General features: G+C 43.4%; 1 protein-coding gene across 1 annotated transcript in view; it reads left to right on the top strand.

Annotated features, from left to right (window-relative positions):
• Nucleotides 1-23,059, top strand: part of LOC112255353 (eyes absent homolog 2) — a 63,058-nt gene extending 39,999 nt beyond the window's left edge. Inside the window, 10 exon segments of the mRNA XM_042324816.1 lie at nucleotides 51-89; nucleotides 92-219; nucleotides 2,807-2,890; nucleotides 10,401-10,490; nucleotides 13,868-13,926; nucleotides 14,654-14,814; nucleotides 15,017-15,131; nucleotides 20,117-20,238; nucleotides 20,908-21,008; nucleotides 21,103-23,059. Of these exon segments, the coding sequence (XP_042180750.1) occupies nucleotides 51-89; nucleotides 92-219; nucleotides 2,807-2,890; nucleotides 10,401-10,490; nucleotides 13,868-13,926; nucleotides 14,654-14,814; nucleotides 15,017-15,131; nucleotides 20,117-20,238; nucleotides 20,908-21,008; nucleotides 21,103-21,183 (980 nt within the window). The 3' untranslated portion in view covers nucleotides 21,184-23,059.
• Nucleotides 23,060-26,632: the final 3,573 nt, after the last annotated feature.

Raw genomic sequence — 26,632 nt, 5'->3', positions numbered from 1 at the left:
TTTCATTGATGTGATGTCTGTGTGTGTGTGTGTCTGTGTGTGTGTTCCAGGAGAGTACCATCCCCCCTAGCCCCCCACCCCAGGAAAGAGCCGGAGGCGGTGCCAGCCAGACGGAGCTCAGATGGGAAACTGAGGGGCAGGAAAAGAGTCAGTGACCCACAGCCCCCCTGGACTCAGATATAGAGGTAATGTTACAGCCCCCTGGACTCAGATATAGAGGTAATGTTACACCCCCTGGACTCAGATATAGAGGTAATGTTACAGTCCCCCTCCCCCGGACTCAGATATAGAGGTAATGTTACAGTCCCCTGGACTCAGATATAGAGGTAATGTTACACCCCCTGGACTCAGATATAGAGGTAATGTTACAGCCCCCTGGACTCAGATATAGAGGTAATGTTACAGTCCCCCTGGACTCAGATATAGAGGTAATGGACTCAGATATAGAGGTAACGTTACACCCCCTGGACTCAGATATAGACAGCCCCTGGACAGATATAGAGGTAATGTTACAGCCCCCTGGACTCAGATATAGAGGTAATGTTACAGCCCCCTGGACTCAGATATAGAGGTAATGTTACAGTCCCCCTCCCCGGACTCAGATATAGAGGTAATGTTACACCCCCTGGACTCAGATATAGAGATAATGTTACAGCCCCCTGGACTCAGATATAGAGGTAATGTTACACCCCCTGGACTCAGATATAGATAATGTTAGAGCCCCTGGACTCAGATATAGAGGTAACGTTACACCCCCCTGGACTCAGATATAGAGGTAATGTTACAGCCCCCTGGACTCAGATATAGAGGTAATGTTACAGTCCCCCTCAGATATAGAGGTAATGTTACAGCCCCTGGACTCAGATATAGAGGTAATGTTACACCCCCTGGACTCAGATATAGAGATAATGTTACAGTCCCCCTCCCCGGACTCAGATATAGAGGTAATGTTTCTTCCCCTGGACTCAGATATAGAGGTAATGTTACAGCCCCCTGGACTCAGATATAGAGGTAATGTTACAGCCCCCTGGACTCAGATATAGAGGTAATGTTACAGCCCCCTGACTCAGATATAGAGGTAATGTTACAGCCCCCTGGACTCAGATATAGAGGTAATGTTACAGCCCCCTGGACTCAGATATAGAGGTAATGTTACAGCCCCCTGGACTCAGATATAGAGGTAATGTTACAGCCCCCTGGACTCAGATATAGAGGTACTGTTACAGCCCCTGGACTCAGATATAGAGGTAATGTTACAGCCCCTGGACTCAGATATAGAGGTAATGTTACCGCCCTCCCTGGACTCAGATATAGAGGTAATGTTACAGACCCCTGGACTCAGATATAGAGGTATAATGTTACAGAACCCTGGACTCAGATATAGAGGTAATGTTAGCCCCCTGGACTCAGATATAGAGGTAATGTTACAGACCCCTGGACTCAGATATAGAGGTAATGTTACACCCCCTGGACTCAGATATAGAGGTAATGTTACACCCCCTGGACTCAGATATAGAGGTAATGTTACAGCCCCCTGGACTCAGATATAGAGGTAATGTTACAGTCCCCCTCCCCGGACTCAGATATAGAGGTAATGTTTCTTCCCCCTGGACTCAGATATAGAGGTAATGTTACAGCCCCTGGACTCAGATATAGAGGTAATGTTACAGCCCCCGTGGACTCAGATATAGAGGTAATGTTACAGCCCCCTGGACTCAGATATAGAGGTAATGTTACAGCCCCCTGGACTCAGATATAGAGGTAATGTACAGCCCTCCCTGGACTCAGATATAGAGGTAATGTTACAGACCCCTGGACTCAGATATAGAGGTATAATGTTACAGAACCCTGGACTCAGTTATAGAGGTAATGTTACACTCCATGGGCTCAGATATAGAGGTAATGTTACAGTCCCCCTGGACTCAGATATAGAGGTAATGTTACAGCCCCCTGGACTCAGATATAGAGGTAATGTTACAGCCCCTGGACTCAGATATAGAGGCAATGTTACAGCCCCCTGGACTCAGATATAGAGGTAATGTTACAGCACCCTGGACTCAGATATAGAGGTAATGTTACAGCCTCCCTGGACTCAGATATAGAGGTAATGTTACAGCCCCTGGACTCAGATATAGAGGTAATGTTACAGCCCCCTGGACTCAGATATAGAGGTACTGTTACAGCCCCCTGGACTCAGATATAGAGGTAATGTTACAGCCCCTGGACTCAGATATAGAAGTAATGTTACAGCCCCCTGGACTCAGATATAGAGGTAATGTTACAGCCCCCCTGGACTCAGATATAGAGGTAATGTTACAGCCCTCCCTGGACTCAGATATAGAGGTAATGTTACAGCCCCTGGACTCAGATATAGAGGTAATGTTACAGCCCCCTGGACACAGATATAGAGGTAATGTTACAGCCCTCCCTGGACTCAGATATAGAGGTAATGTTACAGCCCCCTAGACTCAGATATAGAGGTAATGTTACAGACCCCTGGACTCAGATATGTAGGTAATGTTACACTCCATGGAAGTCACACACACACAAAACATTAAGGCCAAAGTGTGTTGACAATTGGACAGATGGACAAAAGTAGAGTAGTACTTTCACGACTGCACTGAGATCATCAGTAAATTTATCATTTATGCTATCAGTTTTACAAACACATTTTCCCAGTTAGTTTTCTTCTGATTAATCAGGCTGTATGTTTAACCCTCACTGTCATTTTCTTCCCAGTGTAGATATGATGTTAATATTCAGCAAATTGTCTTTTGTATTATTTTATTATTGTATTATTTTCCAGCGTGTGTTTGTGTGGGACCTAGACGAGACCATCATCATTTTCCACTCTTTGCTCACAGGGAGCTTCTCCACCCGATTTGGCAAGGTACAAAACAGTCAACATACATTCATGTGACATGGTGAATATTCTCTCTGTATCACTTTTTAGATGAAATAACCCTGAAAGTATTTGCTGGTTTATTGAACTAATCCTTGATGAGATAAACTATGCACTTTCAGTTCGAGGTGAATTCTAACTTCCAGTGAAATGTTGTCTTAGTCACACATTGATGTCAATGGTACTAAGCGGAAATTCTGCTCATGTGGAAGTTAGGATTCATTTGTTGAAACGTAACTCTTTTAGTAGTGTTGTTGTCCTTTGCTCTCTCCTTGACTTTTCACACGCTTGGTGTTTTCCTTCTCTACCCTGTTGTCTCTTTATATAACCCAGTGAACTTGTTTGGCCAACCCACGTCCCACTGTTTGATTGACAGCGGATTCACTTTTACATAATGGACAGGCAGCTGATGACGGGAACAATAGTAATGTTTCTTTTGGCCGTGACTGTGTTTTGAATTCTCACTGTCCCTCTGTGGTTTGCCGTGATGTAAACAAGGAGCCAGGGAGTGATTAGTGAGAAGAAAATAGAGTAGTGAGAGGAAGAGAGAGTATTGAGAGGAGAAGAAAGTGGAGGAGGGAGGAGAGAGGTGGAGAGAGTAGTGAGAGGAGAAGAGAGTAGTGAGAGGAGGAGAGGAGAGAGAGGAGTGAGAGGAGAAGAGAGTAGTAAGAAGAGAGAGAGGAGGAGAGCGGTGGAGAGAATAGTGAGAGGAGGAGAGCGTAGTGAGAGGAGGAGAGGAGGAGAGCGTAGTGAGAGGAGAAGAGAGAGAGGATGAGAGTAGTGAGAGGAGGAGAGAGAGGAGAGAGTAGTGAGAGGAGAAGAAAGGAGGAAAGGACAAGAGAGTAGTGAGAGAGAAGAGAGAGGAAGAGAGAGTAGTGAGATGAGGAAAGAGAGGAGAAGAGAGTATTGAGAGGAAGAGAGAGAAGAGGAGAGAAAGGAGTAGAGGAGAAGAGATTAGTGAGAGGAGGAGAGAGACAGGAGAAGAGAAGAGATGCAGAGAGAGAGGAGAGGAGAAGAGAGTAGTGAGAGGAGAAGAGAGAGAGGAGAGGAGAGAGAGGAGGAGAGGAGAATAGATTAGTGAGAGGAGGAGAGAGGAGAAGAGAAGAGAGGCGGAGAGAAAGGAGGAGAGGAGAAAAGAGGAGAAGAGGATAAGAGAGTAGTGAGAGGAGAAGAGAGAGGAGGAGAGCGGAGAAGAGAGTAGCGGGAGGAGAAGAGCATAGTGAGAGGAGAAGAGAGTAGTGAGAGAAGAAGAGAAAGGAGGAGAGAGTAGCGAGAGGAGAGAGGAGGAGAGAGTTGTGATTGGAGAAGAGATGAGGTGAGAGAATAATGAGAGGAGAAGAGAGTAGAGAGAGGAGAATAGAGAGTAGTGAGAGGAGGAGAGAGTAGTGAAAGGAGAAGAGAGAGTGGTGAGAGGAGAAGAGAGTAGTGAGAGGAGGAGAGAGTAGTGAGAGGAGAAGAGAGTAGTGAGAGGAGGATAGAGTAGTGAGAGGAGAAGAGAGTAGTGAGAGGAGGAGAGAGTAGTGAGAGGAGAAGAGAGTAGTGAGAGGAGGATAGAGTAGTGAGAGGAGAAGAGAGTAGTGAGAGGAGGAGAGAGTAGTGAGAGGAGAAGAGAGTAGTGAGAGGAGAAGAGAGTAGTGAGAGGAGAAGAGAGTAGTGAGAGGAGAAGAGAGTAGTGAGAGGAGAAGAGAGTAGTGAGAGGAGAAGAGAGTAGTGAGAGGAGAAGAGAGTAGTGAGAGGAGAAGAGAGTAGTGAGAGGAGAAGAGAGTAGTGAGAGGAGAAGAGAGTAGTGAGAGGAGGAGAGAGTAGTGAGAGGAGAAGAGAGTAGTGAGAGGAGAAGAGAGTAGTGAGAGGAGAAGAGAGTAGTGAGAGGAGGAGAGAGTAGTGAGAGGAGGAGAGAGTATTAGACCTAAGCGCTTCACCATTTTTGCACGACCTTGTTTCTTTTTCTTTGTATCGTCGGGGGGAAAGGAGAGGGTGGAAGGTTTGACGTTTGACTGATGTGCCAAATTCCTGATTCCACCCAGCAGCTTCCCAGCTGAAACGGCGAACTTTAATCCGACATGCTCTGACATCAAAACTCAGACATGTAAGATAGGGAAAGAAAGTTGTTGGGGAGGAAGGGGGTGGAGGGGGAACATTTCTCAAATCTCCAAAAAGATTTCGACCAAAATTGAGAGTGTATAGGCCTAGTGGGATTAAGTACAAACCAGGAATTGGTTTTCAATTATGTAGGAGCGAGTTTGAAACGTCTTTCTCACAATAATGCTCACTGTCAGACAACGACCAATGTTTATGTTAGCTCAGGTTTCCCTCTCTTGAAGAAAAAGGACCCCAATTCATCTTCCAAATGTAATGGCGTGTCTAGTCCAGACGGACTATAAATCATTCCCCATGACAGTCATTGTGGTATGACCAAACTCATTGAGGTAAACAAGTGTTGGGCCTGTGTTAAGGCAAGCAAGGCACGATTGGACTCTGGAAGATGTGGAAAACAAATGGTCTCGCTGAAAGAATGTTTTCACTGCCTTTGAAAAGCCGAGGAGAACTCTAGAGCACGTTAAGATTTTATTCTCTACGTTAGTGATCAGACGGCATCTCATTGATCATACGTCGGCTACGGCGCCGTACTCTTTCTCTCTCTGTCTTAGCATATGAATTTCCTCTCTGCACGAAGGCAAAAGTCCCCAAACGGGGGGTGGGATTGGATGTTTTTCTCCTTTCTGATGTGTTCTTGTTCTCTGTGAATTCCTGCCTGTGATTAGCAGGAAGAGTAAAGCTGGAGCTCTTGTGTTTTTCATTGCTACCTCCCTCCGCATTCAAGAAGTATTCAAGAAGCCTTATGCTTAGCAGAGAGGGTGATTACGGATAATTACTCCATTTGAACGAAACACCTCCTCCGTCTCCTTCACCTTCCCTCATTCTCCCCCCATCCCTCTATTTCTGCCCCCTCGCCTCCTCATTCACAATTGGAGGTGGGAAGAAGGCTGTCATCTTTCCAAACCCTAATCTGACACTCACCTTTGGCTGACGCCTCAGTCCTCCATTTCTGACACACTGCCAAGCTGTTGACGCACCGCCACAGTGCGAGTACAGCACACAGCAAGCTGCCCTGCCGGTGCCCAGACACTCCCCACAACAACACTGCACAGGAATGTTTTCTTGCAAACTGCTTCTCTGTTTCTTCTGCGGAAGATATATAATCATTCAGTAAAGTGCCTCTTCTTCATTCCTGAATTCTTAAATAACTGTGTGTCTGTGTATGTGTGACACAGAGAGAGAGAGAGAGAGAGAGAGAGAGAGAGAGAGAGAGAGAGAGAGAGGTAAGGGTGCAGTTTAGTGGAAGGAATGATTGACAGAAATGTAATGCAACTCAATAATATGAAGGTGTTCCTAATGTTTTGTATACTCAGTGTATTTACACCATTATGCAAACCATCCTACCTGTGTTAAGCCTAAGAACACAGACATGTATTTTTCCTGAGATGAACAATGACCTGGAAGTACAAGAGTCCTCTTAAACACGTGTAAACAAGTGGTCCATGAAGCAGGAAACCTAACTTCCACTTAAGTCAAATGTTCACCTACATACATTGGTGGGAAAGGGCTCTATTCAATCAAATCAAATCAAGTTTATTTGTCACATGCGCCAGATACAACAGGTGTAGTAGACCTTACAGTGAAATGCTTACATACAGGCCCTAACCAACAGTGCAATTTTTAAGTAAAAAATTGGTATATGGTGAACAATATATAAGTAAAGAAATAAAAACAACAGTAAAAAGACAGTGAAAATAACAGTAGCGAGGCTATATACAGTAGAGAGGCTATAACAGTAGAGAGGCTATATACAGTAGAGAGGCGATAACAGTAGAGAGGCTATAGACAGTAGAGAGGCTATAACAGTAGAGAGGCTATATACAGTAGAGAGGCGATAACAGTAGAGAGGCTATAGACAGTAGAGAGGCTATAACAGTAGCGAGGCTATATACAGTAGAGAGGCTATAACAGTAGAGAGGCTATAGACAGTAGAGAGGCTATATACAGTAGAGAGGCTATAACAGTAGAGAGGCTATATACAGTAGAGAGGCGATAACAGTAGAGAGGCTATAGACAGTAGAGAGGCTATAACAGTAGCGAGGCTATATACAGTAGAGAGGCTATAACAGTAGAGAGGCTATATACAGTAGAGAGGCGATAACAGTAGAGAGGCTATAGACAGTAGAGAGGCTATAACAGTAGAGAGGCTATATACAGTAGAGAGGCGATAACAGTAGAGAGGCTATAACAGTAGAGAGGCTATAGACAGTAGAGAGGCTATAACAGTAGAGAGGCTATATACAGTAGAGAGGCGATAACAGTAGAGAGGCTATAACAGTAGAGAGGCTATAACAGTAGAGAGGCTATATACAGTAGAGAGGCGATAACAGTAGAGAGGCTATAACAGTAGAGAGGCTATAACAGTAGAGAGGCTATAACAGTAGAGAGGCTATAACAGTAGAGAGGCTATAACAGTAGAGAGGCGATAACAGTAGAGAGGCTATAACAGTAGAGAGGCTATAACAGTAGAGAGGCGATAACAGTAGAGATGCTATAACAGTAGAGAGGCTATAACAGTAGAGAGGCTATAACAGTAGAGATGCTATAACAGTAGAGAGGCTATAACAGTAGAGAGGCGATAACAGTAGAGAGGCTATAACAGTAGAGAGGCTATATACAGTAGAGAGGCTATAACAGTAGAGAGGCTATAACAGTAGAGAGGCTATATACAGTAGAGAGGCTATAACAGTAGAGAGGCTATATACAGTAGAGAGGCTATATACAGTAGAGAGGCTATAACAGTAGAGAGGCTATATACAGTAGAGAGGCGATAACAGTAGAGAGGCTATAACAGTAGAGAGGCTATAACAGTAGAGAGGCTATAACAGTAGAGATGCTATAACAGTAGAGAGGCTATAACAGTAGAGAGGCTATATACAGTAGAGAGGCGATAACAGTAGAGAGGCTATAACAGTAGAGAGGCTATAACAGTAGAGAGGCTATAACAGTAGAGATGCTATAACAGTAGAGAGGCTATAACAGTAGAGAGGCGATAACAGTAGAGAGGCGATAACAGTAGAGAGGCTATAACAGTAGAGAGGCTATAACAGTAGAGAGGCTATATACAGTAGAGAGGCGATAACAGTAGAGAGGCTATAACAGTAGAGAGGCTATATACAGTAGAGAGGCGATAACAGTAGAGAGGCTATAACAGTAGCGAGGCTATATACAGTAGAGAGGCTATAACAGTAGAGATGCTATAACAGTAGAGAGGATATAACAGTAGAGAGGCTATATACAGTAGAGAGCGATAACAGTAGAGAGGCTATAACAGTAGAGAGGCTATAACAGTAGAGAGGCTATAACAGTAGAGAGGCTATAACAGTAGAGATGCTATAACAGTAGAGAGGCTATAACAGTAGAGAGGCTATATACAGTAGAGAGGCGATAACAGTAGAGAGGCTATAACAGTAGAGAGGCTATAACAGTAGAGAGGCTATAACAGTAGAGATGCTATAACAGTAGAGAGGCTATAACAGTAGAGAGGCGATAACAGTAGAGAGGCGATAACAGTAGAGAGGCTATAACAGTAGCGAGGCTATAACAGTAGAGAGGCTATAACAGTAGAGAGGCGATAACAGTAGAGAGGCTATAACAGTAGAGAGGCTATAACAGTAGAGAGGCTATAACAGTAGAGAGGCTATAACAGTAGAGAGGCGATAACAGTAGAGATGCTATAACAGTAGAGAGGCTATAACAGTAGAGAGGCTATAACAGTAGAGATGCTATAACAGTAGAGAGGCTATAACAGTAGAGAGGCGATAACAGTAGAGAGGCTATAACAGTAGAGAGGCTATATACAGTAGAGAGGCTATAACAGTAGCGAGGCTATAACAGTAGAGAGGCTATATACAGTAGAGAGGCTATAACAGTAGAGAGGCTATATACAGTAGAGAGGCTATATACAGTAGAGAGGCTATAACAGTAGAGAGGCTATATACAGTAGAGAGGCGATAACAGTAGAGAGGCTATAACAGTAGAGAGGCTATAACAGTAGAGAGCTATAACAGTAGAGATGCTATAACAGTAGAGAGGCTATAACAGTAGAGAGGCTATATACAGTAGAGAGGCGATAACAGTAGAGAGGCTATAACAGTAGAGAGGCTATAACAGTAGAGAGGCTATAACAGTAGAGATGCTATAACAGTAGAGAGGCTATAACAGTAGAGAGGCGATAACAGTAGAGAGGCGATAACAGTAGAGAGGCTATAACAGTAGAGAGGCTATAACAGTAGAGAGGCTATATACAGTAGAGAGGCGATAACAGTAGAGAGGCTATAACAGTAGAGAGGCTATATACAGTAGAGAGGCGATAACAGTAGAGAGGCTATAACAGTAGCGAGGCTATATACAGTAGAGAGGCTATAACAGTAGAGATGCTATAACAGTAGAGAGGATATAACAGTAGAGAGGCTATATACAGTAGAGAGGCGATAACAGTAGAGAGGCTATAACAGTAGAGAGGCTATAACAGTAGAGAGGCTATAACAGTAGAGAGGCTATAACAGTAGAGATGCTATAACAGTAGAGAGGCTATAACAGTAGAGAGGCTATATACAGTAGAGAGGCGATAACAGTAGAGAGGCTATAACAGTAGAGAGGCTATAACAGTAGAGAGGCTATAACAGTAGAGATGCTATAACAGTAGAGAGGCTATAACAGTAGAGAGGCGATAACAGTAGAGAGGCGATAACAGTAGAGAGGCTATAACAGTAGCGAGGCTATAACAGTAGAGAGGCTATAACAGTAGAGAGGCGATAACAGTAGAGAGGCTATAACAGTAGAGAGGCTATAACAGTAGAGAGGCTATAACAGTAGAGAGGCTATAACAGTAGAGAGGATATAACAGTAGAGAGGCTATATACAGTAGAGAGGCTATAACAGTAGAGAGGCTATAACAGTAGCGAGGCTATATACAGTAGAGAGGCTATAACAGTAGAGAGGCTATAACAGTAGAGAGGATATAACAGTAGAGAGACGATAACAGTAGCGAGGCTATAACAGTAGCGAGGCTATAACAGTAGCGAGGCCATATACAGGTGGTACCAGTACAGAGTCAATGTGCGGGGGCACCGGTTAGTCGGGTTGATTGAGGTAATATGTACATGTAGGTATAGTTAAAGTGACTATGTATAGATGATAAACAGAGAGTAGCAGCAGCGTTTAAGAACACAATGCAAATAGCCCGGGTAGCCGGCAATGTTCCCACATTAGCAGAGACTGCATTCACGTCAACCGCTGTAGATGTCGGCTCAATAGGAAATGACCTTTACATTTCAACAGTACAGATTGAATAGAGCCCTGAGTGAAAACGAAGCGTGGAAGTAGAGTTATGACAGTACATCCTGGTACATACAGCTGTGTTAACCTTGTAATGTAATGTCTATGTGTCTCCTGTCAGGACTCATCCAAGGCAGTGTCGCTGGGCCTGTGGATGGAAGAGATGATCTTTAACCTGGCCGACTCACGACTATTCTTCAACGACCTGGAGGTGAGATTTATTTACCTAATGAATGACATTATCCATCATCCATACTCTTGCTTATTAGATCCATTCCCCATACCTCCATCCTCCCACCTCCATCCTCTAACCCCCACCCCATCCCCCACCCTTCTATCCCTCATCCCCATCCCCATCCCTCATCCTCCATCCCCCATCTCTCCATCCTCCCACCTCCATCCTCCCACCTCCATCCCCCATCCCTCCACCCCATCCCTCATCCTCCATCCCCCATCTCTCCATCCTCCAACCCCATCCCCATCCTCCATCCCCATCCCTCATCCTCTATCCCCCATCTCTCCATCCTCCAACCCCATCCCCATCCCTCCATCCCCATCCCTCATCCCTCATCCTCCATCCCTCCATCTCTCCATCCTCCACCCCCATCCCCATCCTTCTATCCCTCATCCCCATCCCCCATCCCTCATCCTCCATCCCCCCATCTCTCCATCCTCCCACCTCCATCCCTCCATCTCTCCATCCTCATCCCCCATGCTCATCCCTCCATCCCCCATACTCCCACAAACTCAAGGCTGCAGTTAGAGCTCAGTTTTTCCTGGTCAGGTCTTATGGTCTGGAAAAGATGCCTGGCCCTAACTATAAGCAGTATGATATGTTTTATACAGACAATGATAGACAACTCAGTTCTAGAGGGATTTTCTTATATGTCAAGTATATGTCAAGGTTCAGTGACATCTCTTATGACAATATTCAAATAGGCCTGTCAAATAGGCCTGTCATCAACTACCAAATAGGCCTGTCATCAACTACCAAATAGGTGTAGGTTATCAACTATCAAATAGGCCTGTTATCAACTATTAAATAGGCCTGTTATCAACTATCAAATAGGCCTGTTATCAACTATCAAATAGGCCTGTTATCAACTATCAAATAGGCCTGTTATCAACTATCAAATAGGCCTGTTATCAACTACCAAATAGGCCTGTTATCAACTATCAAATAGGCCTGTTATCAACTATCAAATAGGCCTGTTATCAACTATCAAATAGCCCTGTTATCAACTACCAAATAGCCCTGTTATCAACTACCAAATAGGCCTGTTATCAACTACCAAATATGCCTGTTATCAACTATCAAATAGGCCTGTTATCAACTACCAAATAGCCCTGTTATCAACTATCAAATAGCCCTGTTATCAACTATCAAATAGCCCTGTTATCAACTATCAAATAGCCCTGTTATCAACTATCAAATAGGCCTGTTATCAACTACCAAATATGTCTGTTATCAACTATCAAATAGGCCTGTTATCAACTATCAAATAGGCACGAGATCATCGGCCATCTCTGGTGAGTGAGCTGCACATCATTGGGTGAGTCAGTGAAACTGGACAGCATTTTTAGGACTATCCTCCTCATATTGTACAATATGTGTCTCCGCACACCTAGGCTACTGATGGATTTAAGACAAGTTTGTTTTTATTGATCTCAGATTCTCAGTTTGTAAAATTTGTGAGATATTAAAAAAGATTCTGCTGTAGACAGCAGTTATCTAAAATGATGTGGAATTGCATGAAATACGTTCATTAAAGGACATTTTTCAAGGACCGTAAGCTTCAAAAGGTTTTCACCATGTTTGCACCTTCTGCAAGTGCCTCTACTCTACTGCTCATTTCCAGCACGCAAAAGTGAGGTACAGTAAATGCATGCAAGGCTTTATTATAAAGTTTATTTAAAAAATGTTTATATACATTCCTGTACCTCAAAGGCCCCCAGGTCACCCCCCTCTCAGCTCACTTTTTGTTCCGGCACCTCCCTATTTACAAATGAATCACTGGATATATATTGTATATTCCAGTTGAAAGCCTAACTGTTAAAGTGAATTTGGGATAGGGTTAAACTTGTGTATTTTTTACCAGCATGAACGACATGTAAGCTTTTCTCTGTGCATTCCACTGCCTTGTTCTGACAAAGACGAGGATTCAATTGGGCTTGTGGGGAGAAGGAACACTGTGAGTTGTTAATTGTAGGTGTGTGTCTGTCTCTGAAAGGAACATTTGTTGTGGGGAGAAGAAACACCTGAGGGGAGGATGGCTGACCAAGCCATTCTCAAACCCCTCTTTTAAAGGTCCTTCTTTTTGCCCGCCTCTGTAGTTCCTCATGCATACAGTTTGCCTTTAGTGGCGGCCATCTTTGTTAGTCGTGTGCTGTGGTTGATTTATGGAGGAATCTTTCTACAGGTTTGGAAGCTGCTAATAGAGAGATGATAGATGCCACAGGCTAAGTAAGCTGTAGGCAATGAAGACATAAGAGCTCTACCGCAGTTGCACTGCTTCTTGATGAAACAGAAGAAAATAGTAGTTAATTTAACTAGCTCCTGAGAATTCAGAAACATTTAATATTTCTAATTTTGCACAGATAGCTCTGTCTATATTCATCATCGAAACCCAGCCCTACATAGCCAGATATGTACTTCTCTGTCCACAACCATTCATGTCGTTAAATCAATTTAGCTTGGGATGTGTTGAGATGTACTGGGGTCTAGAGCTGCCTCATAAAACCCTAGCTTAGCCTGTTGTGGGTCGTGTTAACGATTCCCTCTGTGTCTGGGGGAGCTGGGTCGCAGCATTGGAGGAGCATTACGGCAGTATTGGGGAAGGAGTGAGGCTGAGATGTAAGAGCGTGATGAGGTAGCGTCTTCCTGTGTCTCAGGCCGGTTGAAAGGCGATAGCGCGGCCTGTCAGTCCGGTGTAGCCGTGTGGGAGAAGAGGTAGGAGACAGTAGTTACTGAAGTAGGAGTCAGGGAATTAAAGAAGGGAAGAGATGAGAATAGCAGATCTGAAGTGGAGATTCAAAGGGATTTGGTGGAGAGGTGGGAGGATAGTGCGTGTATTGTAGTGGAGCACCATGGGAAAGTCGTTTTCAAGAATTGTCTGAGGAAGAAACTTAGCTGTTTTTCCACAATAGTTTGTACCTTGTAACAGCTTGTAGCAACTTCCATACACCAACGATCCAGAAATCCATTTACACCCAGTATATGTACTACTATACTGTAGTATACAGTATTAATATTGTATACTACAGTATATTTAATACTACAAAAATCCTGTATTTAATGGACATAGATCTGAAGGTTCTTTGGCCATTGGTAAAAGAGGTTGATATGGTGTAAATCTTAGTGGGGTTTATTAGTTGAGTATGGTGGTGTCAGGTGGAGTTGGTAGGCTGCCATACTGGCGCCTGAATGTCTCAGCAGCTTATTTCCGCCTCCCTGTTGTCTTTTGTTTTCTTCTGTTTTTTTGTTCTATCGCTCCCTGAGGCTCCCTTAAGAAGAAACCTGCCCATGCACAGCTTTGAAACGGATCTCCTTCTCTAACATATCCACTATCTTTCCCTCTCCTTTCCCAGGAATGTGACCAAGTTCATATTGATGACGTGGCGTCAGACGACAATGGGCAGGACCTGAGGTACTGTACAGATTCTCATCTTGAATTTAGCTCGCCCCACACTTAAACCAGCACTGAGTGGCTTTACAAAAGGATCAGTGGAGGTATATTGAAAATATGCCCTGCTCTCTTCCTCGAAAACAAGGCTCTCTCTCCCTCTCTCTCTCTCTCTCTCTCTCTCTCTCTCACTCTCTCTCTCACTCTCTCTCTCTCTGGCAACACAATATATCAGCGTTAACAATATCATCATTCTTCAACATCTAATCAAAATAACACATTCTCTCTGTCTCCCTCATTCCAGAAATGTAACTACATAAATTGATGAAGAATTTTAGGATAGGTTTCAAATGAATATTTCAGAAAGTGCTAGATGTTTCTCAAATGCCTAACAGTATGGGCATTCCTTCCCCCATTTTTGAGTGCTTTCAGGCACGTTACTCTTTTCAATATGTATTAACCTAACTGGATGTGCATACTACACGTTCTCCCACTTATATATAACACGCCTCTAATATTGATCTGTTGTGTATTGTGTAAATTTCAAATTCAGTCTTGTTTTATCCTTGCATGGTCTCACCCTCACTCTCTTTATTATAGGATTTTAGAGCATAAATTACAGCATAAATACTGGAGGCTGAGACAGGAGGGGTCAGGAGACACTGTGGCCCTCAACCAGAGTTGTACACTGATCTGCCCATAGCCCAGGGCCATGCTTCTCTTTAACGCTCTTTTTGTTGTTTTCTTGCAGCACGTATAATTTTGTCACAGACGGTTTCCAGAGCCCTGCGGGGGCCGGTACTCTGTGCCTGGGCTCAGGTGTCCACGGTGGGGCTGACTGGATGAGGAAACTGGCCTTTCGCTACCGGAGGGTGAAGGAGATCTACAACACTTTTAAGAACAACGTGGGAGGTGGGTTCTGTTTGTGTGTGTGTGTGTGTGTGTGTGTGTGTGTGTGTGTGTGTGTGTGTGTGTGTGTGTGTGTGTGTGTGTGTGTGTGTGTGTAGGTGTGATCTTCTCTGGTGGTCAGCTGATATAAAATTCACAATGTAAGTTGAATTAGTTTGTGCTATTATCATAATGAATAATTGGTGTGTGATTGTGATTGTGTCAGGTTTGCTGGGCAGTCCCAAGCGGGAGGAGTGGCTGCAGCTGCGGAGGGAGATGGAGGTTCTAACAGATCTGTGGCTGACTCAGGCTCTCAAGGCCTTGGCCCTCATAAACTCCAGGTTAGGACACCCCCCTTCTCAACTGCCCTAGATACTCCATTGTTTTAAGGTGAAGATATGATTATTCTGGTGTAGTCATGCACAATGCTCTTGGGTGATCATCAATCAACAAGATAATTGGAAAAAACATTCTTATTTTATTTCACAATGTACACCGTTTAAAACGGCCAAACTCCGTTCACAACCGTATTCAGTTGGTAAGAGACAGACATTCAGTAAATACTAGGAGTAGATTGTCCACCATCTATGTGTTATCTGGCAGAAAAGATAAATAGGCTAAATAACATTTAGATCAAATCAAATCAAATTTTATTTGTCACATACACATGGTTAGCAGATGTTAATGCGAGTGTAGCGAAATGCTTGTGCTTCTAGTTCCGACAATGCAGTAATAACGAGCAAGTAATCTAACTAACAATTCAAAAAAACTACTGTCATACACAGTGTAAGGGGATAAAGAATATGTACATAAGGATATATGAATGAGTGATGGTACAGAGCAGCATAGGCAAGATACAGTAGCTGATATCGAGTACAGTATATACATATGAGATAAGTATGTAAACCAAGTGGCATAGTTAAAGTGGCTAGTGATACATGTATTACATAAGGATGCAGTCGATGATATAGAGTACAGTATCTACGTATGCATATGAGATGAACAATGTAGGGTAAGTAACATTATATAAGGTAGCATTGTTTAAAGTGGCTAGCGATACATTTACATCATTTCCCATCAATTCCCATGATTAAAGTGGCTGGAGTAGAGTCAGTGTCATTGACAGTGTGTTGGCAGTAGCCACTCAATGTTAGTGGTGGCTGTTTAACAGTCTGATGGCCTTGAGATAGAAGCTGTTTTTCAGTCTCTCGGTCCCAGCTTTGATGCACCTGTACTGACCTCGCCTTCTGGATGGCAGCGGGGTGAACAGGTAGTGGCTCGGGTGGTTGATGTCCTTGATGATCTTTATGGCCTTCCTGTAGCATCGGGTGGTGTAGGTGTCCTGGAGGGCAGGTAGTTTGCCCCCGGTGATGCGTTGTGCAGACCTCACTACCCTCTGGAGAGCCTTACGGTTGAGGGCGGTGCAGTTGCCATACCAGGCGGTGATACATCCCGCCAGGATGCTCTCGATTGAGCATCTGTAGAAGTTTGTGAGTGCTTTTGGTGACAAGCCGAATTTCTTCAGCCTCCTGAGGTTGAAGAGGCGCTGCTGCGCCTTCCTCACGATGCTGTCTGTGTGAGTGGACCAATTCAGTTTGTCTGTGATGTGTATGCCGAGGAACTTAAAACTTGCTACCCTCTCCACTACTGTTCCATCGATGTGGATGGGGGTGTTCCCTCTGCTGTTTCCTGAAGTCCACAATCATCTCCTTAGTTTTGTTGACGTTGAGTGTGAGGTTATTTTCCTGACACCACACTCCGAGGGCCCTCACCTCCTCCCTGTAGGCCGTCTCGTCGTTGTTGGTAATCAGGCCTACCACTGTTGTGTCGTCCGCAAACTTGATGATTGAGTTGGAGGCGTGCATGGCCACGCAGTCGTGGGTGAACAGGGAGTACAGGAGAGGGCTCAGAACGCACCTGTGGGGCCCCAGTGTTGAGGATCAGCGGGGAGGAGATGTTGTTGCCTACCCTCACCACCTGGGGGCGGCCCGTCAGGAAGTCCAGTACCCAGTTGCACAGGGCGGGGTCGAGACCCAGGGTCTCGAGCTTGATGACGAGCTTGGAGGGTACTATGGTGTTGAATGCCGAGCTGTAGTCGATGAACAGCATTCTCACATAGGTATTCCTCTTGTCCAGATGGGTTAGGGCAGTGTGCAGTGTGGTTGAGATTGCATCGTCTGTGGACCTATTTGGGCGGTAAGCAAATTGGAGTGGGTCAAGGGTGTCAGGTAGGGTGGAGGTGATATGGTCCTTGACTAGTCTCTCAAAGCACTTCATGATGACGGATGTGAGTGCAGTCGTTTAGCTCAGTTACCTTAGCTTTCTTGGGAACAGGAACAATGGTGGCCCTTAAGCATGTGGGAACAGCAGACTGGTATAGGGATTGATTGAATATGTCCGTAAACACACCGGCCAGCTGGTCTGCGCATGCTCTGAGGGCGCGGCTGGGGATGCCGTCTGGGCCTGCAGCCTTGCGAGGGTTAACACGTTTAAATGTCTTACTCACTTCGGCTGCAGTGAAGGAGAGACCGCATGTTTCCGTTGCAGGCCGTGTCAGTGGCACTGTATTGTCCTCAAAGCGGGCAAAAGTTATTTAGTCTGCCTGGGAGCAAGACATCCTGGTCCGTGACTGGGCTGGGTTTCTTCCTGTAGTCCGTGATTGACTGTAGACCCTGCCACATACCTCTTGTGTCTGAGCCGTTGAATTGAGATTCTACTTTGTCTCTGTACTGGCGCTTAGCTTGTTTGATAGCCTTGCGGAGGGAATAGCTGCACTGTTTGTATTCAGTCATGTTACCAGACACCAGATTCAGAGCAATAAAGAAATTGAATAATTTCTCTGAACCAAACCAGAAACCTTTCCATATAACTCCAAACAATTCTTTACAAGCACTTAAATATAATGAATGTGAAGGTTTTGCAGGACTGTGGTAGATGAAGGAACCAATCAATCTGTTCAGACTGTCAGAGTATTTATCTGGTCAGTATGGCAGTGTATTACGTCTGCTGTAACAGTGTGTTATATGTGAAAATGTGATCGCATTATAAATGGTATTTTAATGTTTAAGGACTCTTGGAAGATTATTCCAAATGAAGACTAAAATAGATCCTAATCAAATCAAACGTCAGCTGTCAGAGCAGGTTACTGACCTGTAAATAGCCCTTCCAACCAACTACCTACCTCATCCTCATATTTGTTTTTATTTTTCTGCTCTTTTGCATTTTTTTGTGAAGAATCAACAACAAGTGGGACACAATCATGAAGTGGAACGACATTTATTGGATATTTCAAACCTTTTTAACAAATCAAAAACTGAAAAATTGGGTGTGCAAAATTATTCAGCCCCTTTACTTTCAGTGCAGCAAACTCTCTCCAGAAGTTCAGTGAGGATCTCTGAATGATCCAATGTTGACCTAAATGACTAATGATGATAAATATAATCCACCTGTGTGTAATCAAGTCTCCGTATAAATGCACCTGCACTGTGATAGTCTCAGAGGTCCGTTAAAAGTGCAGAGAGCATCATGAAGAACAAGGAACACACCAGGCAGGTCCGAGATACTGTTGTGAAGAAGTTTAAAGCCGGATTTGGATACAAAAGATTTCCCAAGCTTTAAACATCCCAAGGAGCACTGTGCAAGCGATAATATTGAAATGGAAGGAGTATCAGACCACTGCAAATCTACCAAGACCTGGCCGTCCCTCTAAACTTTCAGCTCATACAAGGAGAAGACTGATCAGAGATGCAGCCAAGAGGCCCATGATCACTCTGGATGAACTGCAGAGATCTACAGCTGAGGTGGGAGACTCTGTCCATAGGACAACAATCAGTCGTATATTGCACAAATCTGGCCTTTATGGAAGACTGGCAAGAAGAAAGCCATTTCTTAAAGATATCCATAAAAAGTGTTGTTTAAAGTTTGCCACAAGCCACCTGGGAGACACACCAAACATGTGGAAGAAGGTGCTCTGGTCAGATGAAACCAAAATTGAACTTTTTGGCAACAATGCAAAACGTTATGTTTGGCGTAAAAGCAACACAGCTCATCACCCTGAACACACCATCCCCACTGTCAAACATGGTGGTGGCAGCATTATGGTTTGGGCCTGCTTTTCTTCAGCAGGGACAGGGAAGATGGTTACAATTGATGGGAAGATGGATGGAGCCAAATACAGGACCATTCTGGAAGAAAACCTGATGGAGTCTGCAAAAGACCTGAGACTGGGACGGAGATTTGTCTTCCAACAAGACAATGATCCAAAACATAAAGCAAAATCTACAATGGAATGGTTCAAAAATAAACATATCCAGGTGTTAGAATGGCCAAGTCAAAGTCCAGACCTGAATCCAATCGAGAATCTGTGGAAAGAACTGAAAACTGTTGTTCACAAATGCTCTCCATCCAACCTCACTGAGCTCGAGCTGTTTTGCAAGGAGGAATGGGGAAAAAATTCAGTCTCTCGATGTGCAAAACTGATAGAGACATACCCCAAGCGACTTACAGCTGTAATCGCAGCAAAAGGTGGCGCTACAAAGTATTAACTTAAGGGGGCTGAATAATTTTGCATGCCCAATTTTTCAGTTTTAGATTTGTTAAAAAAGTTTGAAATATGCAATAAATGTCGTTCCACTTCATGATTGTGTCCCACTTGTTGTTGATTCTTCACAAAAAAATACAGTTTTATATCTTTATGTTTGAAGCCTGAAATGTGGCAAAAGGTCGCAAAGTTCAAGGGGGCCGAATACTTTCGCAAGGCACTGTATGTCCCTCCCTTTGGTTCCTTCCCTATATATGTCACTCCCTTTGGTTCCTTCCCTATATATGTCACTCCCTTTGGTTCCTTCCCTATATATGTCACTTCCTTTGGTTCCTTCGCTATATATTTCACTCCCTTTGGTTCCTTCCCTATATATGTCACTCCCTTTGGTTCCTTCCCTATATATGTCACTCCCTTCGGTTCCTTCCCTATATATGTCATTCCCTTTGGTTCCTTCCCTATATATGTCACTCCCTTCGGTTCCTTCCCTGTATATGTCACTCCCTTTGGTTCCTTCCCTATATATGTCACTCCCTTTGGTTCCTTCCCTATATATGTCACTCCCTTTGGTTCCTTCCCCAGGCGTCACTGTTTCTGTTTCATGTCTGTGTTGTTCGAGGTTCTTGGTTTTGTGTTATGATGTTTAATTTATTAAAACACTCTGCTCCCTGAACTTGCTTCCCGACTCTCAGCGCACATTGTTACACAGATGAACTCATGGATAACATTTACAGGTACGCTAGCATGACATATTGATATCATGTGTTGACATTTCTCTGTTTTCAGACCAAACTGTGTGAATGTGCTGGTGACTACAACCCAGCTGATCCCAGCCCTGTCCAAGGTCCTGCTCTACGGACTGGGCTCAGCTTTCCCTATAGAGAATATCTACAGTGCCACCAAGACAGGTGAGGCACTCGATATGGATACATAGATTATCAGTTGTTACAGTTAAAAAGAGAAACTGATCGTCTCAGGGAAGGAACACAGTTGGGTTGATTGACAGTTGGGTTGATTGACAGTTGGGTTGATTGACAGTTGGGTCGGTTGACAGTTGTGTTGATTGACAGTTGGGTTGATTGACAGTTGGGTTGATTGGCAGTTTGGTTGATTGACAGTTTGGTTGATTGACAGCTGGGTTGATTGGCAGTTTGGTTGATTGACAGCTGGGTTGATTTGTTTTCACACCGTCGTTGAGAAAACTGTAGTGTACAACAATGTGTATACAAGCCTGTTTACTATCTACCAGCTGGCATTGTGCAATCTGTTTACTTTCCTGACATTTTTACCAAAAGTGTCATTTTTATTTGTTTACACTTACGTTTAGCACTTTATATGAATGTAAGGTTTATTTTGAATTGTACACATTTGCAGCTAAAAGCTGACTTGCAGCATACGTAGTCCTACCAAAGTAAAAAATTATAATTAAAAAATCATGTTTTTTAAAGTTCCTAGTGTTTGAGACATAGTATACAACATTACAGTTTCACAAAGTCTTAATTAACACTTCATTGTGTAACAATCTGAACACACTTATGTGTTACTCTTAATCATATCAACACTTACCTATTCTCCAGGGAAGGAGAGTTGCTTCGAGCGTGTGGCTCAGAGGTTTGGTCGGCGAGCGGTGTATGTGGTAATAGGGGATGGAGTGGAGGAGGAGTCTGTAGCCAAGAAGGTGAGACACTGAGCAATGTTAGCTAGCTAGTTACATTAGCTAGCTAGTTTAGCCAGTGTTCAACATTTTCAACATATCCATTTGTGTCTTGCAGAAGAACATGCCCTTCTGGAGAGTGTCGTGTCGGCCTGACCTGGAGGCTCTGAGTCATGCACTGGAGCTGGACTACCTCTAGTGGGCACTATCCCGTCATGCCCTTAGCCACTTCCTGCCTGGTGATGCCACTTCCTGTCCAATGGACCAATTTGGGGTTGAGGGCGGCGTCAATTCACCACAATACAGAAGCCAAGAATAAGGGACCAATCTTTGTATCTTGCAGGGAATCGCAATTGTTACTGGAAATATTATATGTGCTTTCATCCTTTTACACAGAGACTTTTACATATGAAAGGTATCCCACGTTTCAACTTTAGAGCGTTGCACTGAAAATAACAATCTAGGTGATATAAGTGCATTTTTCCTTACATGGAGGATGAATAGTTGTGTTGTGTGCTCACTTTTCTTATTAGGAATGGGATAGATAAGAGGACATCGTTAAAGGGCAATTAGGCCACTCTTTAACCTCATTTCCATTATCTCCAGCACCATACCAGAGTCTAGATATGTGAAAACATATTTTTTTAATGATCTGTGGTTGAAAGTTAAGAAGAAAGGTCCTAAAAAAATATTATCTGTAGCATCACAGGCGAGGATTAAAAGTAAGAAAACAGTGATTCTCTAAACCTGCAACGAGTTTCAGGGGGAGGATATTTTCTTGCTCCCCATGTCACTGCAAATCTCACAGTGTTTGAAAATCACTGTTTTTAAATATGTTTCAACTTTTGATGATGTCATCGGGTAGAACTTGATTTGTTTTTACAAAATGTAGAAATGCACTGTTTTCACATATAGTATGTAGACACTGATATTGTGCTGGACATTTTTATTGTCCCCATCATAAGGTGCACCTGTGTAATGATCATGCTGTTTAATCAGCTTCTTGATTTGCCACACCTGTCAGATGGATGGAATATGTTAGCAAAGGTGAAATGCTCATGAATTTGAGAGAGAGAAACTTTGTGAGCATCGAACATTTCTGTGATTTTTTATTTCAGCTCATGAAACATGGGAACAACACTTTACATGTTGCATTTATATTTTTATTCAGTATAAAATGAGGGTTGTGAATGAGGATTGGACATTACCAGCAAGTTATTAGAGATAGCTAGATCCTACCTTGACTCAATTGTTTCACATGGCTTTTTTGATAGAATGTTAATTTATAGTATAACTACGGCCCCAATAGTAGATCTGTCTCATTTTGCAGGTTATTGATGAATTAATAGTCTAATATTATGAGCTGAGACCTAAAAGAGTAATAATGGGAAAAGATTTGAGCAAAACTTACCAGCGACAATTATCATTTTTTGATGAGATGATATGTGTCATTAATCATTTCATTTAATATCCTATTCATTTGCAACAACCATTCTTATGCAGTCTATATAAACCGGACCACATACTCCCAACCCCACTGAAGGTGCCATACCTCTTCTGGATGATGACATTTTAATCTAATATACCAAAAAATGAGAAGTCAATTATCTTATCCATTCTGTGCCCTTTTATGAAAATAAAATATAAATTGGTAAGAGCAGCTAGGCCAAGATGTTCAGACAGACAGAGACCAACAGCATTACTAAAACGAACAGCATCTTAATTAATGAGTATGGAAACGAAGCAATCCTTTGACAAAGCATAGGAAAAATCAACTATCCATACCTTGTGAAACGTCTCTTTCAGCATATACATTTGTCTTGGAGAGGACTTAGTCTAGCGATTGAATCTTTTTATTAAGGAACACATTTTCTGCTTCATAAGTTGCTGGGTGTACATTTGTTGTCATCTTTCTCCATGAATGTTTATGTATAACTTGTATGTAATGAAAATGCTACGATAGTCTTTGGACTTGCATGTGCCTATTACACTGTCAGCTTAGCTATGATCTGTATATAAGGTTTTATTGTTTCAACGGACAATTATAATAGATTAATAAAGATAAATTAATGACATTCTGAGAAAAGTGTATCTTAATTCAGATTGAATGGCTCACTGACGACACATTTGAACTGTATTCCTGAATGTTCAGGTAATAGGTCTTTGGACGGTCTACTTATTATATATATCTTTAAATTAAATATTAAAACATACAATATACTTGCAGTGAAGCCGCTCAACAACTACATCATACCAGTCATCCAAAAGATTCCCATTCAGAGCCACACACAGAAGCATCCAGGGTCAAGGCCCTGCTCGAGGGCACGTCGACAGATCTCCCACAAGGTCAAAAACGGGGACCCGAACCAGCGACCTGCAGTATAAGCCATCGGCCCAAGCTCTCAACAGCTGGGCCACCAGCCCTCCAAGATCCCCCCCCACAGTACCCCGTGACCTTCCCCTCAACCATCCTAGAACCCCCCCCAAATTCACCAACAAAGACGATGGAAAACAGAAAACAACAATACAATAAACTAAAGACATCAAGGACAACAAAAATCATAACATCAAGGCCAATTGAATATGTTTGAGTGCATGTTTGACACTTTTTACATGTGTGTGTGTGTCCGTGTATGTGCACTTGTGTGCATTTGAATGAGAGTTTGTGTACATGCATGTGTACAAACACCTGCGCAGTATCAGCCTCAAGCAAACAGTCATTAGCTGTACCAACGCTGCCCCTCACTGTCAATCAAACATACTTATTGTTTTGTTTTATTTGGACTTTATTTTTTGACTTTTATCTTTGACCGTCATTCTATCCGCCACCCAGCAACTCCACTCCCATTTGTCTCCAATTCCATATCCGAAACCTCAGCCAATCCCACCTCTCTGTTGGCCATCCTCTTTGGATTTATACACACCATATATCTTTCAATTATGCTGTGATGTTTAACATACAATTTGAATCTATCTAATTGAATAGAATCCACAGATTGTGAGTTGAAGATAAATACTTTTACTAAGAGTATTAGTATATTAATAATTAACTGACCAGGTCTCTTCAGATCTCCCGACAATGCTATTTCTAGGGTCAATTTTAGATTAACGTTATGGTTTTTCATAAGGGTAATACCAGAACAAATGGTCTATTGAATCTGTATCCTCACAACAAAATCTGCAGAGCTGCGATTATTGTATGCCCCAAATATTCAACATTGTTTTGGTGGCAAGAATGATAATTTTAGCTGAAAAGCACGAAGTCTTGAATCTTGTGTCCTTTTACATATCAACTCATATAAAATCAAACTGTATTTGTCACATGCGCCGAATACAACAGACCTTACAGTGGAATGCTTACTTACAAGCCCTTAACCAACACTGCAGTTTTAAGAAAATACAACAAAAAAAAAGTTTTTTTAAAAAGTAAGAGATAAGAAAAACAAATAATTAAAGAGCAGCAGTAAATAACAATAGCGGGGCTTTATACAGGGGGTACCGGTACAGAGTCAATGTATCAATGTGCAGGGGCACCGGTGTCGAGGTAATTTGAGATAATTATGTACATGCAGGTAGGGTTGTTAAAGTGGCTATGCATAGATAATGACAGAGAGTAGAAGCAGCGTGGGGGACGCAAATAGTCTGGGTAGCCATTTGATTAGCTGTTCAGGAGCCTTATGGCTTGGGGGAAGCTGTTTAGAAGCCTCTTGGACCTAGACTTGGCACTCCGGTACCACTTGCCGTGCGGTAGCAGAGAGAACAGTCTATGACTAGGGTGGCTGGAGACTTTGACAGATTTTACGGCCTTCCTCTGACACCGCCTGTTATAGAGGTCCTGGATAGCAGGAAGCTTGGCCCCGGTGACGTACTGGGCCGTACGCACCACACTCTGTAGTGCCTTGCGGTGGGAGGCCAAGCAGTTACCATACCAGGCAGTGATGCAACCCGTCAGGATGCTCTCGATGGTGCAGCTGTAACATTTTTGAGGATCTGAGGACCCATGCCAAATCTTTTTAGTCTCCTGAGGGAGAATAGGTTTTGTCGTGGCCTCCCCCTTCACGACTGTCTTTGGTGTGTTTGGACCATGATAGTTTGTTGGTGATGTGGACAGCCCCATCGATGAGAATGGGGGTGTGCTCGGTCCTCTTTTTCCTGTAGTCCACAATCATCTCCTTTGTCTTGATCATGTTAAGGGAGAGGTTGTTGTCCTTGCACCACATGGTCAGGTCTCTGACCTCCTCCCTATAGGCTGTCTCATCGTTGTCTGTGATCAGGCCTACCACTGTTGTGTCATCAGCAAACTTAATGATGGTATTGGAGTTGTGCCTGGCCATGCAGTCATGAGTGAACAAGGAGTACAGGAGGGGACTGAGCACGCACCCCTGAGGGGCCCCTGTGTTGACGATCAGCGTAGCGGATGTGTTGTTACCTACCCTTACCACCTGGGGGCGTTCCGTCAGGAAGTCTAGGATCCAGTTGCAGAGGGAGCTGTATAGTCCCAGGGTCCTTAGCTTAGTGATGAGTTTTGAGGGTACCATGGTGTTCAACATAGCGCTGTAGTCAATGAATAGCATTCTCACATAGGTGTTTCTTTTGTCCAGGTGGGAAAGGGCAGTGTGGAGAGCAATAGCGATTGCATCATCTGTGGATCTGTTGATGTGAGCCATGACCAGCCTTTCAAAGCATTAAATGGCTACAGACGTTAGTGCTACAGGTCCGTGGTCATTTAGGCAGGTTACCTCAGTGTTCTTGGGCACAGGGACTATGGTTGTCTGCTTGAAACATGTTGGTATTACAGACTCAGACAGGGAGAGGTTGAAAATGTCAGTGAAGACACTTGCCAGTTGGTCAGTGCATGAGTACATGTCCTGGTAATCCGTCTGGCCCAGCGGCCTTGTGAATGTTGACGTGTTTAAAGCTCTTACTCACATCGGCTGCGGAGAGCGTGATCACGCAGTCATCCAGAACAGTTGATGCTCTCATGCATGTTTCAGTGTTACTTGTCTCGAATCGAGCATAGAAGTTATTTAGCTCATCTGGTAGGCTCGTGTCACTGGGCAGCTCTCGGCTGTGCTTCCCTTTGTAGTCTGTAATAGTTTGCAAGCCCTTATCACTCCAGTGTTATTAATCTGCAAAATTGTAATTATTCGCCTACCTCCTCATGCCTTTTGCACACAATGTATATAGACTCCCCTTTTTTTCTACTGTGTTATTGACTTGTTAATTGTTTACTCCATGTGTAACTCTGTGTTGTCTGTTCACACTGCTATGCTTTATCTTGGCCAGGTCGCAGTTGCAAATGAGAACTTGTTCTCAACTAGCCTACCTGGTTAAATAAAGGTGAAATAAAAATAAATTAAAAAAACATCCAACGAGCGTCGGAGCCAGTGTAGTACGATTTGATCTTAGTCCTGTATTGACGCTTTGCTGTTTGATGGTTCGTCGGAGGGCATAGTGGGATTTCTTATAAGCTTCCAGGTTAGAGTCCTGCTCCTTGAAAGTGGCAGCTCTACCCTTTAGCTCAGTGCAGATGTTACCTATAATCCATTGCTTCTGGTTGGGGTATGTACGTACAGTCACTGTGGGGACGACATCCTCAATGCACTTATTGATAAAGCCAGTGACTGATGTGGCGTACTCCTCAATGT

This window comes from Oncorhynchus tshawytscha, linkage group LG07, assembly GCF_018296145.1.
Source record: "Oncorhynchus tshawytscha isolate Ot180627B linkage group LG07, Otsh_v2.0, whole genome shotgun sequence".
NCBI lineage: Eukaryota > Metazoa > Chordata > Actinopteri > Salmoniformes > Salmonidae > Oncorhynchus > Oncorhynchus tshawytscha.
The sequence above is the reverse complement of the archived record's forward strand: the minus strand, read 5'-3'. Positions and strand labels throughout refer to the sequence as shown.